Here is a 13,558-nt window from a genome sequence, read left to right on the forward strand (position 1 = left end):
CCCAGCCGTAACCTTGGCAACGGTCCAGGGGTCTCTTGGCCAGATAGAGGTGGCACAGAGGAGACTGGATACAACACCACTGGAATGGAAGGAGATCCTCATCTAGAGATGGAGGGGGGAGAAATAAGACGACAACAGGCAATAGGGATGAGTTTGCTTGTTTAAAAGACATGCAACTGGTGATTACATCAATGAATGCCGTTATTGATTTGAACAGCATCCCAAATGGCAGGTTGAGCTTTTACTATATGACGTAAATGAGACGGTACCTATGTGTTTCTGTGCAGTGGCTCCAGAGAAGTAGCGCTCACTGTATCCAGCCAACAGGGGACCTTGTGGGTCATACACACATCTCTTCCCTGAGCCGTGCCGATTGGACAGGATGGACTGGAATACGTGACCCCCACTGCCCCCCCAGCGCAGCCCCCGTAGCTCCCTCACCCGTACCCGATCCTGCTGGTTGGGGGGCAGGGTCTCAGGCCCGAAGGCCAAGTCCTCCAGTGCTTGGGCGCGGGTACAGGGGCACGATGACACCCCCTTGGCCCACTCCTTCGGCTCAGGCTCCTTTAGGGCCCACACCTGGCACCTCATCTTGGGGTCCTGTTCACGCTCTGTGGGCCCTGTCAGGTCATACACCAGCTGACCCAGTTTACCTGTGTTCCCCCTCACCTCCTGAGGCCTATACCGCCCCCCTGGGCCAAACAGATTTGTTGAATTCGTGGTCTCGTTGAAAAAGTGGGCTCCACCGTCGGTGTAGCCTGTGAGGGCGTCATGGTGGATCCTCTGGCCAGGACCCCAGTACATTTCCCCGAAGCGTAGCAGGGCAAAGGAGCGCACTCCGTCCGAAGTCAGGATGCACTGGAAGGTGTTAGTCTGGAACAGGCCACAAGGTGGCACCACAAGAACAAAAACATGGGGAGAGAAATGATATGTGAGGACTGATGAATCAGGTAGGTTACATTCTCCCAACTAACACTTGAGCAACAATGGGTGCTAATCTAGGACAGACATCCGAGCATACAATACCACACCCTGTACCATCCAAAAACCCACTTTCCTGCTGGATGTGCAATCATGTTTAGCGCCAATAGACACCTACAGTATATGCCTCTATTGGAGGTTGACATGATCGGGACATGGCCATTGAACCAATACCTCAGAGTGGTTGATTTTCTGATAGGAGACAGCCATCACATGATCCCAAGTGATCTTTAGAATCCAGGCTGGGGTGAAGGCAGGTTTGTCGTTCCGTTCCTCAAACCGCGTCACATCGTCCGCTGTACGGCTGAAGACAATTTGGGAATATCTATCTGACATATTCAGCTTGTGGTATTCCTAGGAGAGAGAAAATAATTCAGATTAGATGAGATTAGATTAGTCCAATGACAGTCATCCCCACTTTGACTCCACTCTGACCCAAACTCACCCCTCACCCCTAACCCTTGACATCTCACCTGATAGAACAACTTCCCCTCCCCGAGGGTGAGGTCAGCATCGTCCCAGAACACGGCCAGCATTGCCAGGCTCTCATTGCCATGGAAACCCGTAGGGAAAGGGACAGGAAGCAGGAACTGCTCGTTCTGACTAATAGACTGGAACTGAATGAGTCCATTATCTGAGAACTAAGCCAGAGAGAGAATGATTTATTTATAAAAAAATAAATAATAATAATTATTATTTATATATATATATATATTCATTGCCAAACCTACAGTATGTCTTATGAAACATGCATTCTAGTCAAAACTATTCTGATTTGTCCTTTACTACAACATTTGGAAAGATACAGTGGGGGAAAAAAGTATTTGATCCCCTGCTGATTTTGTACGTTTGCCCACTGACAAAGAAATGATCCGTCTATAATTTTAATGGTAGGTTTATTTGAACAGTGAGAGATAGAATAACAACAAAAATATCCAGAAAAACGCATGTCAAAAATTTTATAAATTGATTTGCATTTTAATGAGGGAAATAAGTATTTGACCCCCTCTCAATCAGAAAGATTTCTGGCTCCCAGGTGTCTTTTATACAGGTATCGAGCTGAGATTAGGAGCACACTCTTAAAGGGAGTGCTCCTAACCACAGTTTGTTACCTGTAAAAGAGACACCTGTCCACAGAAGCAATCAATCAATCAGATTCCAAACTCTCCACCATGGCCAAGACCAAAGAGCTCTCCAAGGATGTCAGGGACAAGATTGTAGACCTACACAAGGCTGGAATGGGCTACAAGACCATCGCCAAGCAGCTTGGTGAGAAGGTGACAACATTTGGTGCGATTATTCGCAAATGGAAGAAACACAAAAGAACTGTCAATATCCCTCGGCCTGGGGCTCCATGCAAGATCTCACCTCGTGGAGTTGCAATGAGCATGAGAACGGTGAGGAATCAGCCCAAAACTACACGGGATGATCTTGTCAATGATCTCAAGGCAGCTGGGACCATAGTCACCAAGAAAACAATTGGTAACAAACTACGCAGTGAAGGACTGAAATCCTGCAGCGCCCGCAAGGTCCCCCTGCTCAAGAATACATATACATGCCCGTCTGAAGTTTGCCAATGAACATCTGAATGACTCAGAGGACAACTGGTGAAAGTGTTGTGGTCAGATGAGACCAAAATGGAGCTCTTTGTCATCAACTCAACTCGCCGTGTTTGTAGGAGGAGGAATGCTGCCTATGACCCCAAGAACACCATCTCCACCGTCAAACATGGAGGTGGAAACGTTATGCTTTGGGGGTGTTTTTCTGCTAAGGGGACAGGACAACTTCACCACATCAAAGGGACGATGGACGGGGCCATGTACCGTCAAATCTTGGGTGAGAACCTCCTTCCCTCAGCCAGGGCATTGAAAATGGGTCGTGGGTGGGTATTCCAGCATGACAATGACCCAAAACACACGGCCAAGGCAACAAAGGAGTGGCTCAAGAAGAAGCACATTAAGGTCCTGGAGCGGCCTAGCCAGTCTCCAGACCTTAATCCCATAGACAATCTGTGGAGGGAGCTGAAGGTTCGAGTTGCCAAACGTCAGCCTCGAAACCTTAATGACTTGGAGAAGATCTGCAAAGAGGAGTGGGACAAAATCCCTCCTGAGATGTGTGCAAACCTGGTGGCCAACTACAAGAAACGTCTGACCTCTGTGATTGCCAACAAGGGTTTTGCCACCAAGTACTAAGTCATGTTTTGCTGCATTAAAATGCAAATCATTTTATAACATTTTTGACATGCGTTGTTCTGGACTTTTTTGTTGTTATTCTGTCTTTCACTGTTCAAATAAACCTACCATTAAAATTATAGACTGATCATTTCTTTGTAAGTGGGCAAACGTACAAAATCAGCAGGGGATCAAATACTTTTCCCCCCCACTGTAATTAGACCAATGAGAAAGCATTATCGATCAAAACCTTGGTACTGACTTGGCCAAGCAGATTGTCACTGTGATGGTGCACATCTTTGATAGTGTTGTCATATTAATATGTTTCAATATTGTGGTAGAATAAGTCTTTCCCAGTCTGGCTTTATACTGTACTGTAGAACCAATCCTACGGCTTCTTTGAGTATTACTTATCCTTAGTTCCATCACAGGGGATTATTTTATTTTGGGGAATGTATGTGTTTTCAGATTTGCACATATATCAGTGTTTTGTTTGTTGTTGTTTTTTGGTGTGTATGTGTGTGTGTGTGTGTGTGTGTGGGGGGGGGGGGGCTAGATCAGTTTTAATATTGCAGATAGAGTTTCACAGCAAAGGCCATTTCAGAGAAAAAATCTTCTTGCATCTGCATCGAATTAAACACTGTGGACTTGTCAACCAAAAAAATTGTACTAATCATTTATCTCACGGTCTTCAGTTCAGAGTCAGTCTCAGAGGAGTGAGTAAAGATGTGGATACTCACATAGACCCGATCGTACAGCTTGCCTATGAAGGGGAAACCCATAGGTGGTGTGATGTAAGGAGAGTTCCCATCTTTTGTGTCCAACCACACTCTTATATCTCCCACCTCGTCACCAAACGGGAACAAATCGCTCTCTGTGAATTACATCATTGTAATTATGACATTTTGATACACTTTTCACACATAGAAAATATGCAAAATGCCAATTACTATATATGCTGCAAGAATATTCGAAGACGTAAACAAGCTCTTTACACTATTTAGCACTTCAACTACTTCAAGTGTACACTAGACACATTTAGTACGTGTTCAGCATACACTACCGTTCAAAAGTTTGGGGTCACTTAGAAATGTCCTTGTTTTAAAATAACGTTATTTTGCCCATCTTAATATTTTCTTTTTATTGGCCAGTCTGAGATTTTCTTTGCAACTCTGCCTAGAAGGCCAGCATCCCGGAGTCGCCTCTTCACTGTTGATGTTGAGACTGGTGTTTTGAGGGTACTATTTAATGAAGCTGTCAGTTGAGGACTTGTGAGGCGTCTGTTTCTCAAACTAGTCACTCTAATGTGCTTGTCCTCTTGCTCAGTTGTGCACCGGGGCCTCCCACTCCTCTTTCTATTCTGGTTAGAGCCAGTTTGCGCTGTTCTGTGAAGGGAGTAGTACACAGCGTTGTACCAGATCATCAGTTTCTTGGCAATTTCTGTCATGGAATAGCTTTCATTTCTCAGAACAAGAATAGACTGACGAGTTTCAGAAGAAAGTTCTTTGTTTCTGGCCATTTTGAGCCTGTAATCAAACTCACAAATGCTGATGCTCCAGATACTCAACTAGTCTAAAGAAGGCCAGTTTTATTGCTTCTTTAATCAGGACAACAGTTTTCAGCTGTGCTAACATAATTGCAAAAGGGTTTTCTAATGATCAATTAGCCTTTTAAAATGATACATTTGGAGTGATGGTTGCTGATAATGGCTCTCTGTACGCCTATGTAGATACTCCATTAAAAATAATCCCTTCCAGCTACAGTAGTCATTCACAACATTATCAATGTCTACACTGTATTTCTGATCAATCTGATGTTATTTTAATGGATGAAAAATGTGCTTTTCTTTCAAAAACAAGGACATTTCTAAGTGACCCCAAACTTTTGAACGGTAGTGTACATGCAGAGACATTCATTCCCTAATTAGCCACATACAGAACACAGAGCAAAGTTAACTTGCAGCGTAGCTTTATGAAGGAGTAGCCCACCCTTAGCCAGCTCAGTACAAACAGTGTTGTTAGAGGCACAGGAGCAGTTGAAGGACCCTGGGTAGTTTCTACAGGACGTGTGGGCGGGGCATGCCGAGGGCGACACACACTCGTCCTGGTCAACACACCCTCTTTCCCCATGCCCCCCTCTCTCCCCCCTGGTATCCCAGCCAATGGTACAGCGGCACTGGAACCCCCCCGCAGAGTTAGAACAGGTGGCAGCAGAGTGGCATCCTCCGTTGTTCTGTTGGCACTCGTCCAGGTCCACACACAGGGCCCCAATGCCTAGGAGTCCTGGGTGGCACACACACAGGAATGACCCGGGCGTGTTGTAGCAGGAGGCGCGTTTGTGACAGGGCGCCATCAGGACGGCGCACTCATCCACGTCCTCGCACCAGGTGCCGTTGCCCACATGGCCCTGGGAGCAGTGGCATGTGTAGGAGCCTGGAGTGTTCCAACAGCGCGCTGAGGGGTGACACACCTCGGCACCCTTACTATTCCCACATTCATCCGTATCCACACACGTTCCCACATCCTCATGGTACCCCCTGGGACAGTCACAGTGGTACGTCCCGGGCAAGTTAGTGCACACCTGGTCAACGCGACATGTGGTATTAAAGAGGCACTCGTCAATATCCCCGCACACCGTGTCATTGCCTTGTGCCCCTGGCTCATACCCGTCCAGACAGGGACAAAGGAGGGAGCCAATAGTGTTTTTGCACACGGAGTGATCAGGGCAGGGGGCGCCCTCCGGGTCGCTACATTCGTCTACATCCTGGCAATCTGTGCCGTTCAGGAGGAAGCCACTATTACAGGGACACTGATAGGAGCCAGGGAGGTTGATACAGGTGGAGGAGGGCTGGCAGACAGAGACAGAGCTAGAGGAGTTGGAATACACCTCAGAACACTCGTCCACATCCACACACTCAGTACCGTTGCTCCAGAAGCCCACGTAGCATAAGCAGAAGAATGAACCAATGGTGTTCATGCATGTTCCGTTGGTACAAAGCGGCCCGAGGTCGGGGTCCGAACAGTCCTCTATATCCTCACACCGATCATTTATACTGAGGAATCCTACATTACAGGGACACAGGAAGCTTCCATAGGTGTTGACGCAGGTGCTGTTCTCAAGACAGGTGGAGTTGTCCAGGCACTCGTCTATATCCTGGCAGCCTGTGCCATTGCCCCGGTAGCCATCCCAGCAGTTACAGACAAAGGAGCCGGGTGTGTTCTGGCAATCTGAGCTATCCGGGCATCGCGCCAGCCCCAAGACACACTCGTCAAGATCCAGACACTGAGAGTTGTTACTAGCCAGGAAGCCCAGATCACAGGGGCAGCGGTAGCTGCCCTCTGTGTTGGTACAGGTGCTGTTGTCAGGACAGGTGTAGTTCCCCGCCTCACACTCATCCACATCCATGCAGTGTGTCCCATTGTCCTGGTAACCATCCCAACAGTCACACGTATAGGAGCCCTCTGTGTTGAAGCAGTAGGAGAACTCCGGGCAGTACTCCCGCCCCGATTGACTACACTCATCCACATCCCAGCAGGCCACCCCGTTGCCATGGAAACCATCCTGGCAGTGGCAGTAGAAGGAGCCCTTGGTGGGATGGCACACTGCGTGAGGGTGGCACGCCCGGCTGGCGTTCAGGCAGTTCTCCACGCTCACACACGTGCCTGCTTCGTAGGCTAGGCCCAGGATGCAGGTGCAGTTGTACCCCCCGGGGGTGTTGAGGCACGTCAAGTTCCTCCCACAGGTGGAGGGTGAGAGACACTCATCCACGTCCTCACAGACGAAGCCGTCCCCCTGGTACCCCTGCTGGCACAGACAGAGGTAGGAGCCGTACGTGTTGTTGCATTGGGCCAGGCGGCTGCAGTTGTGGGGCTCGGTGGAGTTGTCGGCACACTCGTCAACATCCTGACACTCAATGCCAGTGCCCTCGGTGCCAGACGGGCAGATACAGTTGTGCGATCCGGCAGTGTTTGAGCAGCTGGCAAGGGGGTGGCATCCTCCATTTTGGTTTTGGCACTCATCAATGTCTATAATTCATCCAAAATGGGACAGTGTCAGGAAAACAGCCCCACAAGTTGCTAAAAGAAAGCTCACAAGAGAATCCACACAAAGGTAGAGCAGGTACAGTATACATGAACAGTCTAAACAGAGTTATGTAATGTATACTGATGATAGAAATTCTAAGAGAAATGTTGTGCTTACCAGAACAGTTCTTCCCATCGCCAGTGAAGCCACTGAGACAGAAACAGAGGTGACTCCCTACTGTGTTCACACACTGGGCAAACTCACTGCACTTCTTGTCTCCAGACGCACACTCATCCACATCTGAGGAGAGAGAGAGAGAGAGAGAGAGAGAGAGGAGAGAGAGAGAGAGAGAGAGAGAGAGAGAGAGAGAGAGAGAGAGAGAGAGAGAGAGAGAGAGAGAGAGAGAGAGAGAGAGAGAGCGAGGAGAGAGAACAATGAGTCAAGGGGGAGGGATCTTGAGAGGATTCATGAGAGTAGATCTGTGCCAGTACAGAGGGATAGGCCAACAAGTGTTATATGTTTCAGTAAGATTGGCATTTTAGCATTCATAGCAATGGTTATCAACTACCACAGGGATGAGAGAGAATCACCTGAACAACATCAACATTTTACAATTTTATAGTACAACATATTCTTAATAATTTGTAACACCAGATTTTGAAGAAAACATATAGGATTTTGCAAATGAGTGTTTATTGAGAAATATTGAGTGGTTCTGGTAGTTTTCGTGACTAAATCAAATCCTCTTACCAACGCAGTTTGTCCCGTTCTGTCTGTAGCCCACTTTGCAGAGACAGGAAAAAGAGCCTGGGATATTCACACACTTCGTCTCATTCTGAGGGCACACATTCTTCTGACACTCATCTATATCCGAACAGGCGAGTCCATCCCCCTCAAAGCCTAGGTCACACACACACTGGAAGCCAGCGGGCGAGGGGTGGCAGAGCCCATGACGGTGGCAGGCAGGGGCACACCGGGGACTGGGGGCGACACAGGTGTCATTATAGGCCACTGTGCCGTTCATACACGAGCAGACGTAGGCTCCGGGGGAGTTGACACACTTTGAGATGGGGGGACAGGTGGCGGCGTTGGAAAGGGCACACTCATCCACATCCTGGCACCGGAAGCCATCCCCAAAGAAGCCCTGCTGGCAGGAGCAGGAGAAATCCCCGGGTATGTTGGCACACAGTGCCCGTGAGTGGCATGTGCCATCTTCAGCACACTCGTTCACATCCTCACACCTGGAGCCATTGCCTATGAATCCGTGCTTACAGGTACAGGTATGGGAGCCCACTGTGTTCAAACATGTGGCGTTGACGTGGCAGGGGTTGTTCACTTTGCACTCGTCGATATCCGTACAGACCGTGGTCGCTGTGGGGCGGGCAAAACCCACCCGGCAGGGGCACTCATACGCCCCCTCAGTGTTTGAGCAGTGTTCATTGAGGTGGCATGGCTTCTCCATGGCCTGGCACTCGTCTATATCCTGGCATATGGTGCGGTTGACCAGGTTGAACCCAGGAGGACACAGACAGGAGAAGGAACCTTTACTGTTGACACAGGTGGCTTTATTCCGGCAGCCTCCGTTGTCCACCAGACACTCGTTCACGTCCGCGCACTGGATCGCCCCATCCCCGGAGTAGCCTACCTGGCATCTGCAGTTGAACGTGCCCGCAAGGTTGGTGCAGAGGGCATTGGAGTGGCACTGCTGTGCCAAGGAGCACTCGTCCAAGTCTTCGCAGGTGATGCCGTTGCCCCTGTACCCTGCCCTGCACTCACAGGTGAAGGAGCCCGGGAAGTTGGCACAGGTGGAGAAGGGGCTACAGCGCCCGATGGTACACTCATCCAGGTCCATGCACTTGGAGTCGTTAAAGATGTAGCCCGTGCCGCAGTCGCAGTAGAACGACCCCCTGGTGTTGACGCACGCGGCCGAAGCAGGGCAGATATTAAGGGTGGCGCACTCGTCGATGTCGGTGCACTTCCTTCCATCCCCTAGAAATCCGGTGCGGCAGGAGCAGTCATAGCTGCCCAGCACATTGATACAGGCAGCGTTGGGGTCACATGTATTCTCCCCATTACACTCATTGATGTCCCTACACGCCAGCCCATTCCCATTGAATCCATCGAAGCAGGTGCAGCGGTACGAGCCCAGCGTGTTGACACAGTCAGCATAGAAACTACAGATGTTACCAGCACACTCATCAATGTCCTCACAGGTTTGTCCATTGCTCTGGTAACCAATACTACAGGTGCATTGGTACGATCCAGGCAGGTTCTTACAGCCTTTGTAGCCAAAGGAGGCCGAGCATACACTGGGAGTCTCTGAACACTCATCTAAATCCAGACACAGGTAGTTCCCATTGCCCTTATAGCCTGTGTTACAGGTGCACACATAGGAGCCAGGGTTGTTAATACAGGTGGCATTCCAATGGCAGATGCCACTGTTTGTGCATTCGTCAAGGTCCGTGCACTGAAACCCATTGCCATTGAAGCCTCCCTTGCACTTGCAGTCTCGCCCTCCTTCTCTATTCGTACAGAGGGCACTGGCGTGGCAGCCGCCGTTCTTCGTCTGGCATTCGTTGACATCCTCACATTGGACTCCGTCGCCGAAGTAGCCATCCAGACACACACAGCTGTAGCTGCCCAGTGTGTTGTAGCAACGGGCCTTTGGGTGGCAGCCGTGGAGGCCGGTAACACACTCGTCAATGTCCACACACAGTAGTCCATCTCCATGGTAGCCAAACCGACACACACATACAAAGCTATTGCCTTTAGCCTTGAGACACTCGGCATGGGTGTGACATTTACTTCCCACCGCTTCACAGTCACTCAGATCAGCAACTAGAGAGAAAGGGAGAAAGAGAAGAGAGAAAAAATTATTAGAATAGAGATAAACGTATTGATGCAGTTAGTTTATTTAGAACTCATATACTATACTAGACCAAAACAAAATGTATGCAACCAGATTGTGGACAGACTCACCTACAGAGCAGTATCCCAGCACTGCACAAAGACACACCAGTCTTAGCAGTGGTAACCTGCAAGAAAAAGAGTACAGTGAAAATGGTGACATTGAAATGCATAACATAGAAGTTTGCAAATGTATTTCTCACCGTCTTGAGACTGATTTGGAGGCTCTGGAAGTCCTGTTATTTGTCAGTGCATTACCTTCATCCCTTGAATTTGTATGAGTTGCAGAGACGCCGTTATATCATAGAGCTCAACTCTGGGGAAAGTAGGTCAATTCCTTGTTCTGCTTAATGGTGGTAGGGTATTTGTTCAATTTGTTAGGATCCTTTTTGTTAATTTGCGTAAGCCACTTCTACTCCAAACAATGGTACAGGGTCTACTATGACCTTAACATTAAGCTTTTTATTTTTGAGACAAGAATCAACCCACCACAAGAGATCAGTGAAAAGGTACTGATATTATTATCCAATTATAACCAGAATATTATTAAACATTGATGGGATAAAATAGGGAGTAAATGAAACAAAATTATAGAGGTTGCTGCTATTCATTTTTGGGTTGGAAATATACATAATTTTGTCAAGACATATTCCAAAAAAGTATTGGTGGTGGTGGTGGTGGTGGTGGTGGTGGTGGTGGTGGTGGTGGTGGTGGTGGTGCTGCTTGTTTTGTTTTTTTGCTGGTTCACCGTTTATATTAAAATATGATGAACCCAACCCACGCTGCGCCTTGGTCTCATTCCATCAACGGACGTTACATATATTTTGGATTCTTCAAAGTAGCCACACTTTCTTGGTTACTACATGATTCCATAAGTGTTATTTCATAGTTTTGATGTCTTCACTATTATTCTACAATGTAGAAAATAGTAAAAATAAAGAAAAACCCTTGAATGAGTAGGTGTGTCCAAACTTTTGACTGCTACTGTATGTTTGTACTAATCATTTGGCATTAACTGCTGTTTCTTTGATTAGGCCATAAAATGAACAACCTTCCAAAAAAACCCAAAAGGACACTGAACTGGAATCCATTATTGTTTGTGCAAAGAATGTCCTTGACTGTATTGTTGAGCATCCAAATAGGTGAGACATCTAAGTCCAGAGGGGTTGGAAATACAAGTCCCCGAACAATATCCCACTGAATAGAGGAAACTGATAAAAAAAAGAATCCCTGTTTTCTGATTGGGTTACAAGCTAAATGCTAAGACTCCCTCTAGGCCAGGTTCAATTAGTGTGTGTCCGTGTGGAGGCCTGTGGGGACAGAGCTTCATACGTATCAACCTGGCTGGTGGTGAGTTGTTTTGCATAAAAATACAGTCTACTGTAAGTCCCAGAGGACCTTATTCTACACAGTAAAGTTATACAGTTACAGTAAACTAAAAGGTCATGTTTGCCTCTTACCAAACCCCTACATTTCAACATTAGGTGCAGTATCCACTGTACTCTATGGGTAAGTTACTGGGCCATGAAGTGTCGGCTATTTGTTTTCAGGTCCAGAAATAGTTCAAATTGAAATCTATTAGAATGTAATTGCTCTAATACAACATTCCAGTTTCAATGTTGAAACCCAAATTATCTATATCACAACTTGGCAAATGAAGGTGAAAGAGACATGCGTGTACCATTGCCTTCACTTACGGATATGTTTACTGAGTACCATAGATTGTTAAAAAATCTAGAAGACTATATGGCCAAGGACCAATGATATGGATTCACTTTAATTTAATCAGGGGAGACCAGGTTCTCATTTTCAGTGGTGCCCTGAGACCTTAAAGTAAAAGATAAAAAATATATAACAAGATACAATCGCATGTACATTACATCAGAACAACTCTAACGCCACAGCCATCATAAACCAAGTTGTTAAATCAATCAATGTAAGGATTGCCTTTGAAAATGTTCTGTCCACCTTGCTAGGGAAAAGTGTGTCATCAGACAATGTCTTTATGTTGGGTTTCCTGCTCAGTATCACAGACACCGGAGTACATTAAGAATTTGGCAATAAATTATTAAAATGACCATCCAAAATGTTTCTAAATCACAGAAAATAAGTATGACATGACCAATTAGAAACCTTTCCAAAATGTATCATATAGAAACCCTCGTGTGTCTAAAAGTCAGTCAGAGTGCACCAACAAGTCACATAAAAAACATATATATGTATATGACTCAATAAGGCCATCAGACATTTACAGGTATCATAGCAGAGATTTACTCACCGCATATTTTTCTATATTCTCAGAGTCTATGAGGCTTTCATTGGGGCTGAGAGTGCAGACTTCTCTCGGTTGTAAGGTGTGTGTCTCTCCGTCTCTCTGAGATGGATGTGACCGTGTCCTCTCCTCCTTCCTTACCCAGGCTGTGTGCCAGTTCAGTTCCTCCACTCCTGTCTCTTGTCTCCCAGAGGGACCCAAAACAATAGGAGTTCTACCATACCTGAGAGCCCTCTGACATCTTAAACCGCTGAGAAGGGGAACACCCATCTTTTTCATTATGTATCATTCCTCTCACAATAACTGGACAAGTCCCCTGAGGGATTCATTTGTCCTCCTCACTGTAAAGGGATAGAGTCAAATAGACAAGGAACACTGGTCGGGATAAGTTCATCTGTAAAGAAGTGTTAGAAGAGTTTTACAGTGTTATTCTACTGAGAATAGTTCACAATTATATGATGTGGGCATATTACATTTATCATGATTACTTATTGTTTTCTCAGAGGAAGGCCTTTGCATAAGCTATACAGAATGTGCCTCTAGGAATCTGGGCCCAAATTCACAAAGCATCTCAGAGTATTTTATTAACCTTAATTTAACTAGGCAAGTCAGTTTAAGAACAAATTCTTATTTATAATGACGGCCTAGGAACAGTGGGTTCCTGTTTCTAACTGCCTTGTTCAGGGGAGCCCGGTAATAAAGTAAGACTACTGTGTTGATAATGCCATTTAAAGGGAAATTACCTGTCTGGTTTATCAGTTCCATTCCCAGGTGGAACAATCACTTGAATAGAGTGTTTTGATATGTTATTTTTATTGTCTGATCAATAAAAATCTTTGATATCGTATTTCAGAAAAATATCATGATTAGTCATGCTGTACAATAGTTGTACAATACATTTCTATTTAATATCGAAATACATTTTTCACTGGTGGATCAGTAAATGCATCTGAGAAATATGACTCATAGACAAATTAGTCATCACCGTGGAGACTTGAGTCAGTGCATCTGCAAAACTGATCAGTGTTGTTTCAAGCTTTGGTTCAGTTCTGTGTGAAAACTTTACCTGGGTTGTTTAAATGATACTGAATCTAATGATATATATCAACAATGAAGCCTGTAGTTTGAAAACGTATTGTACAGCTGGTATTTTGCAAGGCATGTGTAGAAGAGAACAGCAGGGGGTGAGCATTGTAGGGAAAAT

At 46.4% G+C, this 13,558-nt stretch overlaps 1 protein-coding gene across 1 annotated transcript; it reads right to left on the reverse strand.

Annotated features, from left to right (window-relative positions):
- Window positions 1-98: 98 nt before the first annotated feature.
- LOC145861838 (uncharacterized) lies at window positions 99-12,595 on the reverse strand. Its single transcript, XM_082965457.1, has 10 exons — window positions 12,578-12,595; window positions 10,159-10,210; window positions 7,926-10,013; window positions 7,353-7,475; window positions 5,141-7,177; window positions 3,839-3,915; window positions 1,455-1,622; window positions 1,156-1,335; window positions 254-873; window positions 99-102 (listed from the first exon to the last, which is right to left on the reverse strand). The coding sequence occupies exons 1-10, from the start codon at window positions 12,593-12,595 to the stop codon at window positions 99-101; spliced, it is 5,367 nt and encodes a 1,788-aa protein (XP_082821583.1).
- Window positions 12,596-13,558: the final 963 nt, after the last annotated feature.

Source organism: Salmo salar, chromosome 18 (genome assembly GCF_965601325.2).
Source record: "Salmo salar chromosome 18, fSalSal1, whole genome shotgun sequence".
Taxonomy (NCBI): Eukaryota; Metazoa; Chordata; class Actinopteri; order Salmoniformes; family Salmonidae; genus Salmo; species Salmo salar.